This window comes from Anopheles coustani, chromosome 3 (genome assembly GCF_943734705.1).
Source record: "Anopheles coustani chromosome 3, idAnoCousDA_361_x.2, whole genome shotgun sequence".
Lineage (NCBI taxonomy): Eukaryota > Metazoa > Arthropoda > Insecta > Diptera > Culicidae > Anopheles > Anopheles coustani.
This window is the reverse complement of record NC_071288.1, coordinates 96,748,264-96,767,014: the sequence shown is the minus strand read 5'-3', so window position 1 is coordinate 96,767,014 and position 18,751 is coordinate 96,748,264. Positions and strand designations below refer to the sequence as shown.

The 18,751-nt window shown below is 48.2% G+C and overlaps 3 protein-coding genes across 4 annotated transcripts; 1 reads left to right on the top strand and 2 right to left on the bottom strand.

The window, feature by feature from the left end:
- The first annotated feature begins 311 nt into the window (after positions 1-311).
- On the top strand, positions 312-6,859 carry LOC131272106 (putative mediator of RNA polymerase II transcription subunit 26). 2 transcript variants are annotated; one of them, XM_058273736.1, is made up of 7 exons: positions 312-426; positions 822-1,290; positions 1,360-1,571; positions 1,641-1,912; positions 2,117-2,326; positions 2,588-4,007; positions 4,160-6,859. In XM_058273736.1, exons 1-7 carry the CDS (start codon positions 399-401, stop codon positions 6,604-6,606), a joined length of 5,058 nt encoding a protein of 1,685 aa, XP_058129719.1. In that variant the 5' UTR covers positions 312-398; the 3' UTR covers positions 6,607-6,859. The 2 variants fall into 2 exon arrangements, with proteins under 2 accessions (XP_058129719.1, XP_058129718.1); XM_058273735.1 differs by having other exon boundaries at positions 1,641-2,326.
- Positions 6,860-6,926: 67 nt separating this feature from the next.
- Positions 6,927-10,770, bottom strand: LOC131258572 (uncharacterized). Its single transcript, XM_058259921.1, has 5 exons — positions 10,698-10,770; positions 10,257-10,627; positions 8,399-10,172; positions 8,197-8,330; positions 6,927-8,112 (listed from the first exon to the last, which is right to left on the bottom strand). Exons 1-5 carry the CDS (start codon positions 10,768-10,770, stop codon positions 7,060-7,062), a joined length of 3,405 nt encoding a protein of 1,134 aa, XP_058115904.1. The 3' UTR covers positions 6,927-7,059.
- A 3,624-nt stretch (positions 10,771-14,394) lies between these two features.
- Positions 14,395-17,787, bottom strand: LOC131258700 (uncharacterized). The gene is made up of 4 exons (XM_058260069.1): positions 17,706-17,787; positions 17,224-17,594; positions 16,631-17,152; positions 14,395-16,432 (listed from the first exon to the last, which is right to left on the bottom strand). Exons 1-4 carry the CDS (start codon positions 17,785-17,787, stop codon positions 15,317-15,319), a joined length of 2,091 nt encoding a protein of 696 aa, XP_058116052.1. The 3' UTR covers positions 14,395-15,316.
- Between the last annotated feature and the right edge of the window lie 964 nt (positions 17,788-18,751).

Sequence of the window (18,751 nt, the reverse complement as noted above, 5' to 3'; positions counted from 1 at the left end):
ACAACTGGTAAACGTCAGCTCTTGCATCTCTTTTCCGGCACTTGATATGAACGATTGTACTGCTCTTTCTACGCCGGATAGCACAAACACATACGAGTATGTACATCCTAAAAACGCCTACTATGCCAGTAGTGGTGCTAATGTCAGCCGATCTAACCTTTTTCTCGAATAATCCGCGGAGACGCTGTCAATTTGCCTCCATTTTTAGGTAAAGTATGTGCGACGCCTTGTGCTGTTATTTTCAAGCGTGAAGCAAATCGTGTCAAACCTTTCTGCGTTCTCTAAGATACGGTGTTTGAATCGTGACCTGCTAGTGTACGTAGTGAAGCAATAAAAGGAGCTGAATTACATTTCTAACCGTTTTCTCGGAGCTCGATTGAATCACTTGAGGATCCAGCATGACGGAAGAATATTACGACGATGATGGTAAGTGAGCGGCGTAACCCCGCGTAGCAGGCAGCGTTTTGCTGCCAAACCCGAGTCGCATGACTTCTGATAGATTTTAGTTTGCTGCTCAGTACAGTGACCGTCAAATTTTTTCGAAACATATTTTTGAAATTTTAATTTTATCACTAAATGGCATATAGTGTTTATTTTCTTATTACTGTGTTAAGAATTTACTTTTAACATTTTTTAATGCGTCTCAGTAGAATGCTTATTTTGGCATTAGACCACGAATGCCATTTGAGATTTATCATTTTTCTATTCCATTCCGTTTTGACTAACAAAATAAGCGTTGTCCTGCTTTTGTTCAATATACCGGCTCAATCAACTAAAGTGTAATTTCATCTAATCCAATTGCTCTTTTCCGTGATTTACAGGATTTCGGCTATCGTTCGAAAGTGATACTGACCCGGCGGAGAAGCGATATTTTATGCGCTTATATCCGAATGTCAGTAAGATAGCTGAATCAAAAGTTCACTGTACATCTTGTCAAACCCACATCGGAACGGCTCCGGTTTCCGAGGCCATCATCCGGATGCATCCGGTACTGCGCGTGACCCACTGTCGTTCTTGCCATGCTTTCTACAATAGTGGCGAGTTTGATAAGGGTGAAGATGGCAGCGAACTGTACTGTCGCTGGTGTGGCCAAGGCGGTGAGGTGTATTGTTGTTCAAAGTGTCCGTATGTGTTTTGCAAGAGCTGTATCTTAAAAAACCTGTCCAAGAACTGCGTGCAGGACATAGCGCGCAATGAAAACTGGGACTGCTTTGGATGTGCTCCAAAGATAATGTGGCACCTTCGTGCCCAGCACTGGGCACTAATGAATTTCATCGAAAAGCAAAAAAAGTAAGTGTCGCATGATTCTGTTTCGCACTGTCCACTGCATTCTTATCGATATTTGGCGAATGATTTTAGGGACGTAAAATCACAACACCATCTCTCACCGACGGCTGTTCATGCTCTGTTGAAGCAGGATCTCACAACATGCTGTCCCAGTAAATCAAGCCGTTCGAAAGCAGCAAATCAGTCAGGTAGTAAAAAGCAGTCCAAACGAGCTGAGGACGATGCGGATAACGTGCCTCTTGCTCACATTCGGAATGAAAATAGCGGCGGACGGAGCGCAGATGGTACCAGTAAGAAGGATAAATTGCTAAAACCAATGGTGCTTATACCACCTTTGTCGCCATCGCTTTTAGGGTTGGAAAAACCATCCGCCTCTTCTTCGATGTCTAATTCATCGGCAAAACCATCGGGGTCGTCAGGATCAAAGCAACAGAAGAAGCTTAAGCAAAAGCAGCCACGGACGTCGGACGAAGAGCATCAGCTCCAGACACCTCCACCGAAAAAATCCAAGACAGGAGATAACGAAGTAGTATGCACGCCAGATATAATGAGCATGTTTACTCAGATGGAGGAAGCCAGAGCATCAGTCGCGGCTAGTCAAACGGCTAATTCTGGTGTTTTAGCGGTAGGTTCGGTATATAATATGCCCGGCAACTTCATTACCCCCTCAGGTTCTGGCCCATCGCTCGTCGAAACACTGCCAAACATCCCAGTGTCCACTAGCTCTTCGGCTGCGAAGCCTAGAGCGATCTTACACAACTCAATGGGACGATCGGTGACCGTTCGTCTAGCATCGGCAGATACAGCATCATCTCCCCAATCATTCCAGCAAGCCAAATCCGTTGCGGATGCGCAATCCCAATTGGTTCGACTGACTTCGACTGCTTCTAACAAGCAGTTGAATACTCAGACTGTATATCATACGATTAACGGGTTCCGCGTGGATCTACATTCGGCAGCGCAGCAAGGCACCTATCGTCTTCCAAATGGGAAATTGATACAAGTGCGCCGTCAAACGTCAGACACTCCAGCGTCAACGGTAGGTGTAACCATACCGGTGCCAGATTTATCAACCAATTACGCAGCATCTGAGACAGTGGCACCATTGCTACAGCAACATCCAGTCTCACGTACCGTGCAACTTCCGCCAAATCGTACAAACATGGTGCCCAGCTCTCAGATGCCACAGGCAAATATGGTCAGGCCAACGATGGCCCCAGTTTTTGCTCCGCTCTTTCCACAACAACCCCCAAATGCAATGATGTTACCTCAGCAACCGCTCACCTATATACCCCAACAGCAGGTACATCAACTAACGCCGCAACAGCAGCAGCAGCAGCAGCAACAGCAGCAACAGTACCAGCAGCAGTTCCAGCAGCACACGCAGCACCAGTTACAACAGCAACAGCATTACCAGCAGTTACAACAGCAACAGCAGCTACAGCAGCAACAGCAGCAACAGCAGCAACAGCAGCAACAGCAGCAACAGCAGCAACAGCAGCAACAACAACAGCAGCAACAGCAGCAACAACAACAGCAGCAACAGCAACAGCAACAGCAACAGCAACAGCAACAGCAACAGCAACAGCAGCAACAGCAACAGCTACAGCTACAGCAGCCAGCGCAACGGAATGCTAAGCGCTCTCGAGCTCGAGCTCAGGGGCAGCGCCCGCAACCATACCAAAGGATTCTACCACCGCTACAGCCACGTCCAGTTACAGTAGCACTGGCAGCGAATGCGGCATCTCGTCCTGGGAACCAACCAGCAACGCCTCCTTCGTCGAGTCCCATGGTGCAGCTGCCAGTACTGCAAATGCTGCGAGGATTAGTTGCTGGACCGCACGCTAATTCTCCGCTAGGGGCAGCCCGGAAAGATTTCGAGGAGAAGCTACTAGGCAGTGTGGAATCTTGCAATCATATCATTGTTAAAATTCATTCCCTGACGCAATCGAATTCTTTCAAAAATATTCGTAATTTGCGCGACATGAAGGAACTATTTATCCACGTGGCGTATCTGTTGAAGTACGGCATAGGACGCTTCCAGGAGTTGCAAGATCGCTGCATGGCGGATGTGAAAAAGATGGGTTTTACCAAGGAAACGGACTATATGACGAAGGGTGCAAGCAGCAATCGCAACCCTGAGGACAGCGAGGACGATGACGATTGTGAGATCATCGAGCAGAATACTACAGTTATTCAGTTGGATTCCGATGAAGAAACAAGTGTCGGTGACGGAAAGCCAGCTGTGAAGAAAGCTCCCAGTGCGGCTAGTAAGAGTAATCTTCCTCGCGAAACAGTTAACCGTCCGACTAAGGCGCAACCGATTGCGGAGAAACAGCCCATTGCAGAAAATACGACAACTGTAGAAAAAACAATTTCGTATGCTTTTGGGGATATCAACGTTTCATGGCAGCTTGACTCATCATCATCCTCGGAGAGCCTGCAGACGACTGCAAAAGAGGTTCGATCAACTGGTAGCAACGCAGAATCTACTGAGTCCGGTGCACCGGGACAAGCTCAAAGCAATACAACGCAGGAAGGCACTGGAAAGGAGAACGAGAGTGCCAATGTCACAGCTGAAAACCGCAAAGAAATCGAAGAAAGCACTGGAGCGAGCACTTGTTTTAATCCTGATGATGTGGTCGAACTTATTGAAATGGATGAAACCGAAAGTATGGTTGAAACTACCGAAGCTCTTGAGGACGATGGAACTTCGAAAGGTAAGTATTACTTTTTCAAACATTTATGATTGCGTTACCAACTACTTTGTTCACCCAATAAACTTTACGAACCATAGAAAAATAGTACCCCCTTATTGTTAACACCCTTATTGTTCATTTCAGTAATGGTATTCAACTTTCCATATTCGCAGATCCAACTTTGAACGAGAAACAATCTGCAGATGCTGACATTGCTACCTCGCTTGAAATGCCGGATGTGTTGCGTGATGCTTTAAATCCTGCTAAGAACCAGACGGAGCTTGTTGAGATTTCGGAAAAGGATGTTTCCGAACTACTTTGTATCGAAACAGTGGACGATCAGTCGCAAATTGATGGAGACTCATCCATGGGTGATGTAACTGTGGAGGCCTCAAAATCTACGGAAGAAAGCTCAAGTGTTACCGATAAAACTTGTACAGAAGTTTCAGTTGACGGATCCTCTAAGAAACCAACGACAGAGGGAGAAAAGACAAATCCAACACTCGTAGAAACGAATGAAAATTGGATGGAAACCGAAACGACCGATGGACTCGTCGTTGATAAAGAAGAGCAATCAGTCGTCTCTGTTGAAAAAGAACCAAAGGAGTCAATGGACGTGACCAGTTCGGTTGCGGAAAACAAAGCTGGACCTAAGCAGCATGAAGCTCCAGAAGCAATGGAAGTGTCAGTATCATCGAATGAGGAAACAGTGCCGAAACCAACATCGGAACAAGAAGCTACCGGTTCAACCATCAAACAATCGAATGAAAGTTGTTTGGAAAAAGAAACACGGGGTGGAATCACTTCTGTTGAGGAAGAAGCAACAGAACGGGTGGATAACGTTGTTTCTGCAGAGGAAAACGAAAACGAATCGAAACGAAACGAGGATGTTCCAGAGAAGATGGAGGCATCGGATGATAAAACCGAGTCGAATACCGATTCTGAGGCAAAAACCGAAGATTCAACTATCAAAGGCACGAATGAAAGTTGTTTGAATCAAGAAACGATTGAAGAAATCGCCTCCGTTGAGAAAGAAGCAGCAATCGCTACCCTTGAGAAAGAAGCTTCGATCGCCTCTGATGAGAAAACAGCAACAGAACAGACAGAAGAGATGGATTCAGAACAAAAAGAGGAAGTCCCTGTAGCAATGGATGTCTCTGTGTCGAATGAGGACATAACACCCGATGCAATTTCTGAGGGCGAAAACAAAGATGCAGCGAGCAAAGTGTCCAATGAAGATTCCTTGGAACAACAAACGATGCATGAGAACACTTCCGTTGAAAAAGAATCAGTAGTTTCGTCTGTTGAGAAAGATGCATCAGTCACCTCGGTTGAGCAAGAAACATCAGAACCGATGGAAGTGGCGCATTCTGTTGAACAACATGAACTGAAAGAGGCCCCAAAAGGGTTGCATGAGGACACAGAGATGGAAACCACACCTGAAGGTGGAAAGACAGATTCTACGACCAAAGACATTCATGAAAGTTGTATACGAAAAGAAATGATAGATGAAACAGTTTCTGATGAGCCAAACGCAACGGAACCGATGGAAGCGATGAATTCGGTTGAGCAAAATGATTCGAATCAGATAGAGGTCGCAAAAGAAATCGAGAAGTCGGTAGTAGATGAGGAAAAGGGAAGCAATTCAGAAAAAGTTGAAACTAGGGTCAATGAAATCGATGAACAGATAGCACAAAAGAGCGACGGGGAAAGAGAACATGATACAGGGGCTTCAAATGCCAGTGAGAAGAGTGTAAAATCAAATGAATCTGAGCCAATTTCTAACGTTATGACACAAGAAGACGGCAAACAACTGTTGGATGCCACAGAAAATTTTTCGACGAAAAAGTCCGATGTTGAGTCCGATATAGAGGAAGGAAAGAAAGTTGAGGAAGATGTGGAGAATTCCGACCAGCAAGAAGTGCAACAGGATTCTCCGAGTGCGAACGAGTTGCCAGATCCTATGGTCGATGACGATCCTATGCTTTGCCTAGAACCGATAGATTCACCCGAGGAGGAAACTGAAACTAAAGAAAAAGATTTATCTGAAGTTTCAAATGATTCTATAGCTGAGCCAATTCCCGTAGTAGATAACACTGTACAAAACGATAGCAATACTGAAGAACAACATTCGCAATCGACGGAAGTCATAGATAAGGGAAAGGGAGACACAGATGAGGTGGAACAAGTTTCAAAAGGCAGTGAAGTAGTTAGAAATGAGGTAAAAGTAGTCGATAACACCGATTTGAAAGAGAATTCTGTAGAGGGGAAAACTTCAGGAGAATCCAACCGACAAACAGCAACAAAAGCTATAGACGACCCAATCGAAGCAAGTCGAGCGACGCCAACTAAGGATGACATTCCGTTGGATGAGTTGTCTAGTAGCAGTTCTCTTAAAGAAGATGAGGAGGTGGTAGAAGCAACGAAGAGCACGTCGCATGAAATGTTGTTTGACGATTTGTCGAGTTCAACAGCTGAATTCGCAGACGCAGTTACTGACAGTACGGTAGAAGAGTCAACGTTAAAAGTTGGCAAGTTGGGTAGTTCCAACGATGATGATACTGCTGAAAAGGAAATATCTCTTACTGATGAAAATGATAAAACCCATTCAGTTAGTTAGGTGCAGGAAAATTCCTCAAGTTCATCGCAAGTAGGGCCATTTGAAGAATCTGCGTAGATGTCCGAGGGAGCTACAAATTTCATTTTTATGAAGTGATCAAGGATCATTATTACACGAATAAGTATATGTATGCCGTAGTAGTTTGCCTCTTATTAGTTTTACATTGTACATACGCAAAATTAGGTTATCGACTTTAAACATGTAACGTAAAACTATTTCCATGGAGAAATAAATTAGAATTATTAAAACCAAACAGTTTCAAAATTAATTTGCACTTCAGTATTGTGTTCGAAATCATTTCAATTGAACTCTAACCCGTTTGTTAAACAAACTATTTATTATGATAACAATTTGGTAACTAAAGCAAAACCCTTAAATGTTTTTCGTCGGGGGTAAACCAACCAACACATGATCTTCCTCAGTGCAACAACATCGTGCAAAAGCTTTCGGCCTTTACACATTCGTCTCTCCCTTAGCTTTACTCGAGGCGCAGTTGGCGTCGCCCGGCTTCAGCGCCGGTATATACTGGCCGAGAAAGTTGAGCACGATCTCGCGATATCGGTACAGCACGACGCTAAGGATAGTGACGGCGAACAGTACGCCAGCAAGGATGTCGTAGTCTTTCTCCAGCCGTTCGTACTGATGCTCGATCCCGATCAGAGCGCCGAAGAATCGGCCGAGCCCAAAGTGTGCGATCACTGGTAGGGCCTGTGCGAACGCTGCAACCTTGCGGGGCAGTATATCACGGAAGTGGAGCACCAGCGTCACCCAGGTGAGTCCGAGCGTGGTCGGCAGCAGCCAATCCTCGACGACATCCCAGTACGCATAGGGCAGAAAGGCCAACAGAATGAAGCGGACGACAAGCGAGAGGAAGACTCCAACCAGGATCTTACACGTACCGACTGTTTCGATAATGCGTCGTGAAAAGACGAGCACCGGAATGGCCAGCAAGTCGCCAGCGAGAAGCATCGTGCGTACGATGGTCTGGAAGAGACTAGATCGCTGGCCATCGTCCTGGTCGGTCTCGTCCGTTTTGGGCAGGTTGGTCATGTGCGATTCGTCGATCGAATCGATCACGCTCCACATTGAACCCAAGCCAATCGCAACCAGGAACGGCAACAAACAACGCCGGAAGTACTTTTGGCAGGCATGCGCGGACATAAACTTCTGCGGCGCCGTGCGCAGCTGCCACCAGTCCTCGGCCGGCGACAGGTCCATCTTGAGTGGACTGAGCAGGATCACGGCGGCCGTGGTGTACAGCAACACGAACAGCATGTACGGCTGTTCCGCATCGTCGTTGAAGAAGATGATCCAACCGACAGCACCCCACACCAGCTGGCGGCCAAAGTCGGCCACACCGGACGCTGGGTCGCGTGTCGCAATCACGATGATCGTGTTCAGCAACGTTAAGCCCCCGAGCAGGCAGAAATCCAGCAGGGATCGCACCGAGAGGTAGTAGTAGAACGTCGAGTCACCCTCGTCGTCGTCACCATCGTTGTCTTCATCCTATACCGAAGAAAGCAAAACGAAAAATGGGAAGGTTGAGAGGTTCGTTCAGGTCCAAGATGTGACATCTGTGTCTTGACTTACCCCATCACACGTCGTACCGTGCAGCGGACTGCCCTCGTCATCGTACGGATTGGCAATGTCACAACGCACCACCGGCTTGCATCCAACTGGCTGTGCTTTAACCCAAGCCTTATCCACAGGACACCGGAAGCCATCTACAGATCGGAAGAACACAACGTAGTTTAAGTAAAAATATGACAATTCTGTGGGATCTGAACCTCACCTAACGGATAGTTGCATTCATCGCCAGCATCCTTTTCACCAGAGGCATCGAAGGTAGCCTTGACGGGCAGGATTCCATCGCTGTACGTATGGCACTCATCGTCTTCGACGTCCGTATCGACGCACACGATGGCATTCGCCACAACCACTGTCTCCTGGGCGTCCGGCACGCCATCGTTGTCGTCGTCGTCGTCCTCCGCATCCGGGATGCCATCGTTATCGTCGTCGCTGTCCTGCTCATCCGGAATGCCATCATTGTCGTCGTCCGGATCTTCGTCGTTCGAGATGCCGTCCCCATCGAGGTCGTTCTTGTTCCGCTGGCCAGGGTCGTGTATATCCAGAATTCCATCGTTGTCGTCGTCGACGTCCTCGGCGTCCGGGATACCGTCATTGTCGTCGTCGTCGTCCTCCGTATCGGGAATACCGTCGTTGTCATCGTCCGGATCCTCGTCATCCGGAATGCCATCGCCGTCGAGATCGTGTGTCACCGGGCGACCTTCCAGTGCGTCCGGAATACCATCGTTGTCGTCGTCGAGGTCCTTTTCGTCCGGTATGCCATCGTTGTCATCGTCCGTGTCCTCCGCATCGGGAATTCCGTCATTGTCGTCATCGTCATCTTCCGCGTCTGGGACACCGTCTCCGTCTAAATCCGTGGCATTGGCCCGATCCTTGACGTCCGGCACACCGTCGTTATCGTCGTCCGCATCCTCTGCATCCGGAATGCCGTCGTTATCATCGTCAGTGTCCTCCGCGTCCGGAATGCCATCATTATCGTCATCGGGGTCCTGATCGTTGGGAATTCCATCACCATCGAGATCGTTCAATTTAGCCTTGCCCTCCAACGCATCCGGGATACCATCGTTGTCATCGTCCACATCCTTGTCGTCCGGGATGCCGTCATTATCATCGTCGTCATCCTTCTCGTCCGGAATGCCATCGTTGTCGTCATCGGGGTCCTGATCGTTGGGGATTCCGTCGCCATCGAGATCGTTCGTTCGGGCCTTGGCCTCTAGCTCATCGGGAATACCGTCATTGTCGTCATCGACATCGTCCGCGTCCTTGATGCCATCGTTGTCGTCGTCATCGTCCTCTGCATCCGGGATGCCATCGTTATCGTCATCCGTATCCTTATCATCCGGGATGCCGTCGCCGTCCAGATCGTTCGTACGGGCTTTCCCTTCCAGCGCATCCGGGATACCATCGTTGTCATCGTCCAGGTCCTTATCGTCGGGGATGCCGTCATTATCGTCATCATCATCCTGCGCATCCGGGACGCCGTCGCCGTCGTCATCATCATCCAGATCGTTGGGAATTCCGTCACCATCGAGATCGTTGGATTTGGCCCGACCCTCCAACGTGTCGGGGATGCCATCGTTGTCATCGTCCACGTCCTGGTCATCCGGGATGCCATCGTTATCATCGTCGTCATCCTTTTCATCCGGAATGCCATCGTTATCGTCGTCCGGATCGAGCTCGTTCGGGATACCGTCGCCGTCCAGATCATTGCTCGAGTCCGGATCTTGCGTGTCCGGAATTCCATCGTTATCGTCGTCCGTATCCCGATTGTCTGGAATGCCATCGCCGTCGGAATCTCGCTCCATCGTACCCTGTCCACTGCCGAGGTCCAGCACCAGCCCATCGTCAGCCTGCTCGGCTGCTTGCTCCCACGCCAACTGTGCCGACTTGACAACCGACAACCGGGCGTAGCAATTGCTTTCAAACTGCTTCTCCTGCTGGCATGTGTACGTACAGTTCTCCAAATTTAACAGCCCACCCTAAGGAGCAGAGATAAAATTTAGGAAAACACATGTTTTGGCTACACGCCACCCTCCTTACGTTAGCGACATCAACTTTCGTACCTTCCGACCCGTCCGATCATGACAGACGCCACTGTCGGAGCACTTCTCCTGCACGATCGAGGCACCCTTCCGGTTGCACAGAAAGCTGACCTGCGGCTCGCACGCTTCCGGCGGAGGTGTTCGGCTGACGGCGAACATCAGCAGCACGTACAGCACAATCGACGCGACCAGCGTTAAGGCGGTCAAGATACGCAACCGTTTTCCGTAAGCAAACGCATTTTTGGTGGCCCACTTGTCCACGACCAACGCGAACACGATCGGACCCAGCAGCGCTACCAGCGGAATGATCACCGATATCCAGTAGATCTCACTGTACGCGAACCCTTTCTGGGACATGTTCGACTGGAGGAAGGGATAGATGCATCCCAGACCTACAACATAAACAAGACACGGGATCAGTGGACATTTACACCCCTCACGTCGGTTCCCCTTGCTCCTCACCTCCGTAGAACAGGAACAGGACACATTTTAGCGAGAGGTTGTGTTTGCTCTCGAACAGCTTTTTATCCTCCATCACCGGCTCGGTTTTACGGCTCGTGCCGGCGCAAAGAGCTAAAATTAAATCTAATGCACTTTATCTTTTGTTGATCCCCTTCCTTGTTTTGACCTAGAAAAAAGAAAAAGAAAATAGAAACGGAATCAAGCAACCGCAAGCCGGCCGGCGAGCGTACGATATGAATAATGGGGACGAAATTAAACACTGTCAAAATGTATCCGGCTGAACCGTTTGATCTAGGACACCTTCGTCGTTTTCATTTATTACTTTCATCGCAACACAAAGGCATTTTAACCTAAAACAAGGTTTTTAGCGCTTGCTCATGATATTGAAAACAGATTTTGCTTTAAATTCGGTGGTTAAAAATGAGGAATCGTGTTTTTTTATTGCATTTTACGCATGTTATAGCTTTTTCAGCTGTTATAGCAGCTGGTTGTAATCAGCTAACCCTTAATCAACAATATAAAATGCTGTTAGGGTAGGTTGCTGCCGCTCGGAATATGTTTAACTTTTACAGGTATAAGACCGTAAAATACTCTAAAACCGTCTGAAATAGACTTCGATTGAAAATGGATTAATAATTTCTTTTTTTCTTTTCGATTTTAGGAATTCATCGTAATCTGTCTAGGTTTGGCACTAAATCCAGTCCAAAGCCTACCACGAAAGGATGCAAAATATAGATGTAGATGTATGAATCAATTTGCAATATGCAATGAGGCGTACACGTGACACGATTCTGACAGCATCGCTTGGAACCGAATGGCTACTTTCCGTGCCAAATGTGTGCCCCTTGGAGCGAGTCAGCTGCGCATGCACATCTTTTCTGGCCCATAATAATCATCACTCGTACCGAGTCCGTGGCCAAATCTTCTCAGAGTGAAACCCTGAAGTCCGAGAATTGGTGCCGCCTGATGGTCGGGGGAATATGTCCATAGAAGAAAACTGCATCCATTCAACGAGTTGCAAAGCAGTCAACCCATAATTCTCATGTTTCTTTAGGATTAATATGAATATATTTGGGAGCCTTGTACAGAAAAATATGTTCCTACTCGATGGCCATCAAACCTGGCAACGTTTGAAAATATGTTCTTTTCGTTCTTTATTTTTCCTTTGCTATCCATTTGTCGCCGAGCCCGTTTGTAGCTCAACAGCGGCTTTGGGGAGAAAGTTCGCATTTTTATTTATTGTCTGCGAGGCACCTCCAACATCGAAACCCGCAACGTCGGCGACCACGTGTGTGCCCGAAACTGCCAGTAGTACCAGAGACGGTCGGGAGACGGAATTTAGTTTGCGGTTAGATCATCGCGCAGCGAACGAGGTTCATCGGTTCGGATCAACGCACGACACCAAAACGTTTCGGTTCAATTTCATTCGTATTCGTTTTCGTGTGCCTCCGCACCGCTTTTCCACTGGCAGGTTTTCCCGCCTTTTTTCCCCCTCTTCGGGTTGGGGGTTCCGATTTTTAATTTTATCACACGCCACCGCGATTTTGTCGTCGTGGTCGTTGTCGTTGTCAGTCGGTCATGACTCTGTCACTTTATATTCATGTGCGCATACTGGCGCAACGGAGACATCATCCTAGGGAGCGGAGTAGGCGATCCTTCGAATCGTTCATCGCCGCCTTTGCTCATTCGCCTGCATTACGATTCCGTTTACGTAAATGGCCGCGCAACTCAGATGATGGGATAATTTTTCACCACTTGAGACAGTTTTAAACACATGTACGCTCCTATGCACACACGAGCACACCTAACGGCCAAATTGAAGGATGTCTCTGTTATTGCGTCAATTTACACTGGAACGATCGATGGTCGAGTAAGAGGATGAGGGGGATGAGGGCAACCATAAATTGCATATGCAAACGATGCACCAAGGTCTCGTCACTTTATCACTCCCGTTCCCCGTTCTCTCGTTTAACACGCCAACAACACCGATTGTATTATCACACACTACCGGCCTACGGTCGGTCTACTAAAGATCTCTTTCTGGCGTTTTTTTTTTTTTTTTGACAGGTGACACTGCTGTTAAAGCTGATTTTTCATTCACGCAAATTTCCGCTCCGTATCGCTCTCTCGTCTGTCTAGCGGGAAAGGTAAAAATAACCCGCAGAGTAGCTCGTCTGTCTGTCGGCCACTTCCGTCCACCACTTTCCCGCTCGTCGCATCCGATACGCGAATTACCGTGAATTCTTTCCAAATTCCACGCATCCAAAAAACTTCAACCGATTTGAACTGCGGGTAAATTACTGCAAGGACAAAAATGAACGGAAACTGCCTGGTTTTCCTTGTTTCACTTCGAGCATGGTTATAAACGATTCTAAACAGAACACTTAATGAGTAAAGGTACTAGAGGCACAAGTAAAAATTATCCACCTTTGAAGAAAGGAGAAAGAAGCAAACTGCCCGTTAACTGGTAAGCTTCGGTGCTGCTTCTCTTTTGCTTGAAACGCGCTTGAAGGTTCCGAATGGACTAATCCAAGAAAGTCTCGGCTCGGACGAATCCGACCATTACGACGGGAGCCGTTAGCTCATGAATTAGCCCTCATGAATAGGAGACTCTCAACGCCACAGGTGGGACATGCGCGCAGCATCCGCGCACACATCGAGTGATCCTCATACGCTCCCTTTCTCTCAACGACCACTTTGATCGTGTGAGTTTTGTTCAATGGAGACGCCTGGTCTCTCAGCGGAAAGTAGTTGTTTTGGTTTGGCGAACTCAATTCCCCCTCGCGGAAAAGGATCCGCTTACTAAAACGAGTGTTTATTGTTTATGCAAATGTTGCTTATTGTTGCTAGAACACTGGGGGAGTTTGCAATTTATTTTCAGAAAACAATACTCTCAATCCATATCAAAAGAAGTACTCCACAAAACAATACATGAAAAGGATAAAATTCCGTTACCAGCTCATTTCCGAGCATACAAAGAGTGAACAGGGAGAAGCAGAGAGATCGCCTCGAACACACATAGATCCCATTCTACTCGGTTATGTTTTTGACTTGAGGTCGTCTAATGCGTCCCACCTACAGTAATATTGCGTGGTAGTTTATTTTGCCGCAAACCAAACGAAACCGGTTTCAACTTCAGCGCCTTTCCTCTTACGTCCCTTACCCCGTGTCCGTCTGTCTGTCGGCGATCTGTCAGAGGTAACGAGTCGGCGGCTCGTGGCATCAATCAGTGGAGCAAATCGTGGACGCGGATTCGTCGGCTTAAATTTCATAATCACCTTCATAGGGAGTACTCTCTGCCCTCCGAAGGATCAACGGATGAAGCAATTTGCGTACGCTCTTTTGGTTTCTGATAAGCGTTCGCGAAACATATCGCTCGATCGAATTAAAAGTCATTCGCGCAGGCACATCTATTATAGCTTAGTTTTATTTACAACTATAGAGATTTCGTAGTTCATTTTCAACATACAATGGACCGAAATAATGGAGCGTGAACCACGTTTAATTGAACTTGCTTGCGTTGTGGTTTACGGTGAATAGTTCTTGCACAATTTAAACCGGTCTACCTGTCTCTGTCATTACTCTGACGAACCTCAACGTTTTATATATTTTTCGAAACATGCGATTGTTTAAGGTATCACTCATTCCTTTTTTTCTTTTCCATTCGAAAGCTCAACATTCAGTGACATGTAAGGCATTTTGTTATCTTTGTTTTTGCTGTAGATTCAGGCTTGTAAATAGATAGCAGCGTATATTTTATCTCTTTCAAATTTCTATGTACTCTAGAGAATTATTTGTTTCAAATGTTTTTTTCTTCAACGCAGAGCGGCTGTAGGACATTTTTTCCAATAGTTTTACATTTAAACTGTACTTTATGTTGCATATTATTGCGTATACTATTTCACCATTCCGTCGTCTCTGTTATTCTTGTTTCTTTTCTGGCGTGGGCAAAATTAGTCGTATTAATGAACATAAATTTAAAACTGAACTGAAAAGGTGAAACGATAAGAAAAAATTCCAGTGCATTATGCTGGATGAATAAGCGTATTCGATTGTACAACTTAACTTATTTTTCGTTAGTCGGCGATCGTGTTTGTTATGTAATCTAGGTCGTGTAATAACATTCTTAAAATTCAACGAACACTCGGGTTGCACGGTACACGGTTCTACTAACAGGAAGATAGAAAAGAATACCTCAGCTTTGCAACTTAACTATCAAACGTTGGCCAAATGAACTAAAGCAAACCCCCCTACCACATTCGGAGCGCGGGTTTTTCGTTTGAATCCTTCAGAATGTAGCTTTGCTGTCGTTCGATCTTGATTGAAAGTCAGCCAATAAATAGTCCGTGGATGGAACACTTTTGCTTATAGAAACAACTTAAGGATAGCGTTTGAACGTAAAATTAATTCCCTACCTATACTTTCTCATACCACGAATGATAGTTTCTGTGTGTTTGTGTCTACTATTTGGTACCAACGATCGTTCTCAACAAGTCTCCGAACCGTAGGAGATGGCATGGACCGCTCCGCTGCCTAACGTCGATCTAAACGGGACTAGGAAAAATGAACAGGAGCTGTTTTTTTTCTTGTTTGTTTAAAGCTAGCTTTCTTCTGTCCGCCTAGTAGCGGAAGTGTCCCTTCCGGCCACGGTAGTTGTGGTAGATCCGGAGCGGCTGGTAGCTGCCGTTCGTCTGCGAGACGGGCTGCGCAAGGGGAGCTTGTTGTCCGTTGGTGTGAGTCGTCGAATCGGGAGCGGTTATGTTGAGGGCGGAGGCGGACGGTTCGTGCTGGAGACGGGCGGCGCATCGTGGAGCTAGAACGAGATGGTACAGCAGGAAGTAAACGGCCGAGATGACGCACGCGGCAATGGCCAGTGCCTGGAAGGTGACGATCAGGTGGTCCAGCTTCGTCCACATGCCGATGAGGGCGCCAAGGCAGCGGCCCAGGCAGAAGTGGAAGATTACGGGAAGTGCCTGACCGGTGGTGACGAGCCGGCGCGGCATAATGTGGCGCATGTAGAACACAATCGTCAGCCAGGTGAGACCGAGTGTGACTGGGTAGAGGAAATCGATGACCACGCGCCACCACTCGACGTCGGTTGTGGCGAGTAGGGCGAAGCGGAAGATGAACGTCGTGATGGCGGTGATGAGGATGTTCGAGTGGCCACAGAAGTCAACGATATTCTCCGCGTACCAGAGCGTCGGTATGGCGAGAAGTGCACCGAGCACGACGAATGCGCTCCAAACCTGTCCGTAGTAATCGGACGGCGACGGGTGGATATCGAACGATTTCACCAGCACACCCTCGTAGTTGTCCAGCACCGCCCAGAACGTGCCGAGGACGAGCGTCACCAGACATAGGCCGGCCGACTCGGGTCCGTAGCGCCGAATGGCGGACATCGGGATCGCCACCATGCCGCACTTCGTGTGCCACCACATTTCCGGCGGCGTCAGAGGCATTCCGGTCGACACGAGCAGCACCAGTGCGGCCAGCAGGGTGAGCCCCACGTACGCGTAGTACGTCTCGAGGAACCAGGCGAGCGCAAAGTAGGACACACCCCACCCGATGGCACCCCATACGATCTGCCGTCCGAAGTCACCACGTCCGGTGGATGTTTCGCGAGTCGCAATGATGGTGGCGGCGTTTAGGAGCACTATAACAGCCAGCAGGAAGGCATCGCCAAAGGATCGCAGCACCAGATACGACCAGAACGTTGCCTCAGGATCGCCCACGATCTGGAATAAGAAACAACAGAGTTGAAAAAGAATATTCATTCGGAGCGGAATTGTCGCTGTCTGCATAGATTTAGCACCAGAATGCATGCATTACACAGTACTTTGGGTGTAGACAAGCGCTTCCAGAGTAAGTTATAATTCCTAAATCTGGCTCATTCAGGATCGAGGACTAAACTGCAAGAACTTGCCCCAGCTTACCCTCATGCAGACGCTCTCGGATAGCACACTGTTCTCGTCGTCGTACGGATCGTGAACCTCGCACTCCACCTTCGGCGTACAGTTGGACGATTGCGTCAGCAGCTTCATCCAGATGATCTGCTTCTCGGGGATATCACAGGAGAACCCATCTAGCGGATACCGGCACCATTCGGCACTGTGTGTTTCGTTTTCTTGATTCACCGCACTTCGCAACACCGTGGACAGCTTCAGCGACGCTGAGGCGGACGTGTACGCGTGGCACAGTTCCCGCTCCGCGTCCCCCTTATGCTCGCAGATGTGCGGCACGGGAATGGGGGTTTTGTCCACTTCGACCTTCGGTTCTTGTAGCAGATTTTCCGGTGCCGGCAGAGGCTCATCGCTGACGTCGTAGTCCTCGTCCTCGAGGGAGCTCTCGGTGGAGGACGGTAACACCAACCCTTTGGTGTGCGGATGGTTTAGGTTCTCGAACTCGACCGGTTTCTGGCACGTGTAGGAGCAATTGGTCAGCGTAAGGTGTCCGATCTGCATAAAGGGAAACATCAACATTAGTTCATCAACGTTCGTTCGGAATGCACGGCAGTCCTCTGGTCTACCTTCTCGCGCTTCCACTGATAGCACGTCCGTTCCTCGCTGCAGCGTTGCTGGAATATGATGGCACCGTCGTAGTCGCACGCGAAGCTCACCATCGATCGGCTCGATTCCTGTCTCTCTACCCTCGGCACGGCAAAGAATAGCACCGAATAGAGCACCACCGAGAGAATCATGCAGATGGCGGCCAGCAGACGTAGCCGTTTACCGAACATCGTTCCAGAGCGACCTGCAAGCCTGTCCACCAGCGGGGCAATGATCAGAGGTCCCAGAATTGCCACCAGCGGAGCCACGAGCGTTATCACCTGCGACTCGTAGTAGTTCAACCCGGTCAGGGTCATGTGCTTTTGCAGATACGGATGGAGACATCCTAGTGCTGGAGGTGAGATGAAAGGCACAAAAATAGAACAACGTTAATCATACTTCCTTTTCCTGGAATTGGAAAAAAATCCCTCTTCTAGGGAAACCACCCTGAAACCCCACTTACCACCGTAGAACAGGAAGAGGACAATTTTCAAGGATATTAGATTCCGGTTGACCAGCGGCTTCTTGGCAGGTGGCGCACCCATTTCGGCTGACTAGATTGGCGTGGTTTTCCCACCACCCGCGTGTCGACGTGATTGTTAGTCCAGGATAGGTTTCCTACCGTGTCGCCTTCTCTTCGCGTGTCGGTTTTTTCTTTTCTTTTAATTAAACACTAACAAATATCGTTCGCTTCGTGAACTTGGAAATCAAAGGGGTCGCTAAGTAAGCTTCACTAACGTCGGAGGGATCGATCGAGCCGACGACCCATTTCCATCACCTGGACGAAAGGACACTTTCGGTGAGTGAATCTGCCCGGTCTTCACGTCCCTTCGGCTGCGTTAATCTAACGGCAAAACGCACCTTCCTGCCTTCGGTAGTAAAATAGCGCGGCGATACCTTCCCTTCCTGGAAAGGAAAACAAACAAACCGTAAGGAAATCACAATATCAATAAAATATAACTTTCACACAACATCGGTCCCGCGCTTGGCGACTGTGGATTCGTGAAAGGAATTCGAACGAAGTGCGAACCGCTTCTGCGGTATGTTAATGGCCAGGGCGGGGCTCCGGTTGGCACCTGACATGTTTGACCTAGTAGCACTTAGTAGTGGAAAATGGGTAAGCAGATGTCCCTCCTACTCCTCTCAAGGCGATGACAACGGCGTCGCAGGACGGTGACCTTAGCGTTGACATGGAATTTTTCGTCACCGGGAAAACCACTCCATAGAGCGATGAGTTCTCGGACTAACACCCCCAAAACCATTTGGAAGCGTTTTTAAATGAGGTGACAGAATCAAAAACTATATCCCACCGCTCGGTTCTCTCCCGTAGTGCGATTCCGATGTTGGAAAAACGATGTCTCGATGAGTACCCCGAACAGCTGCCACTTGCGGATGGGGATAAAAATAAACGCCCCTGGTCAAATGGACACGGTGTCTACGAGAGGGACACCACGGAGATGGATACACACACACACACGTATACACATATCCACAAGATGCTGGGCAGCA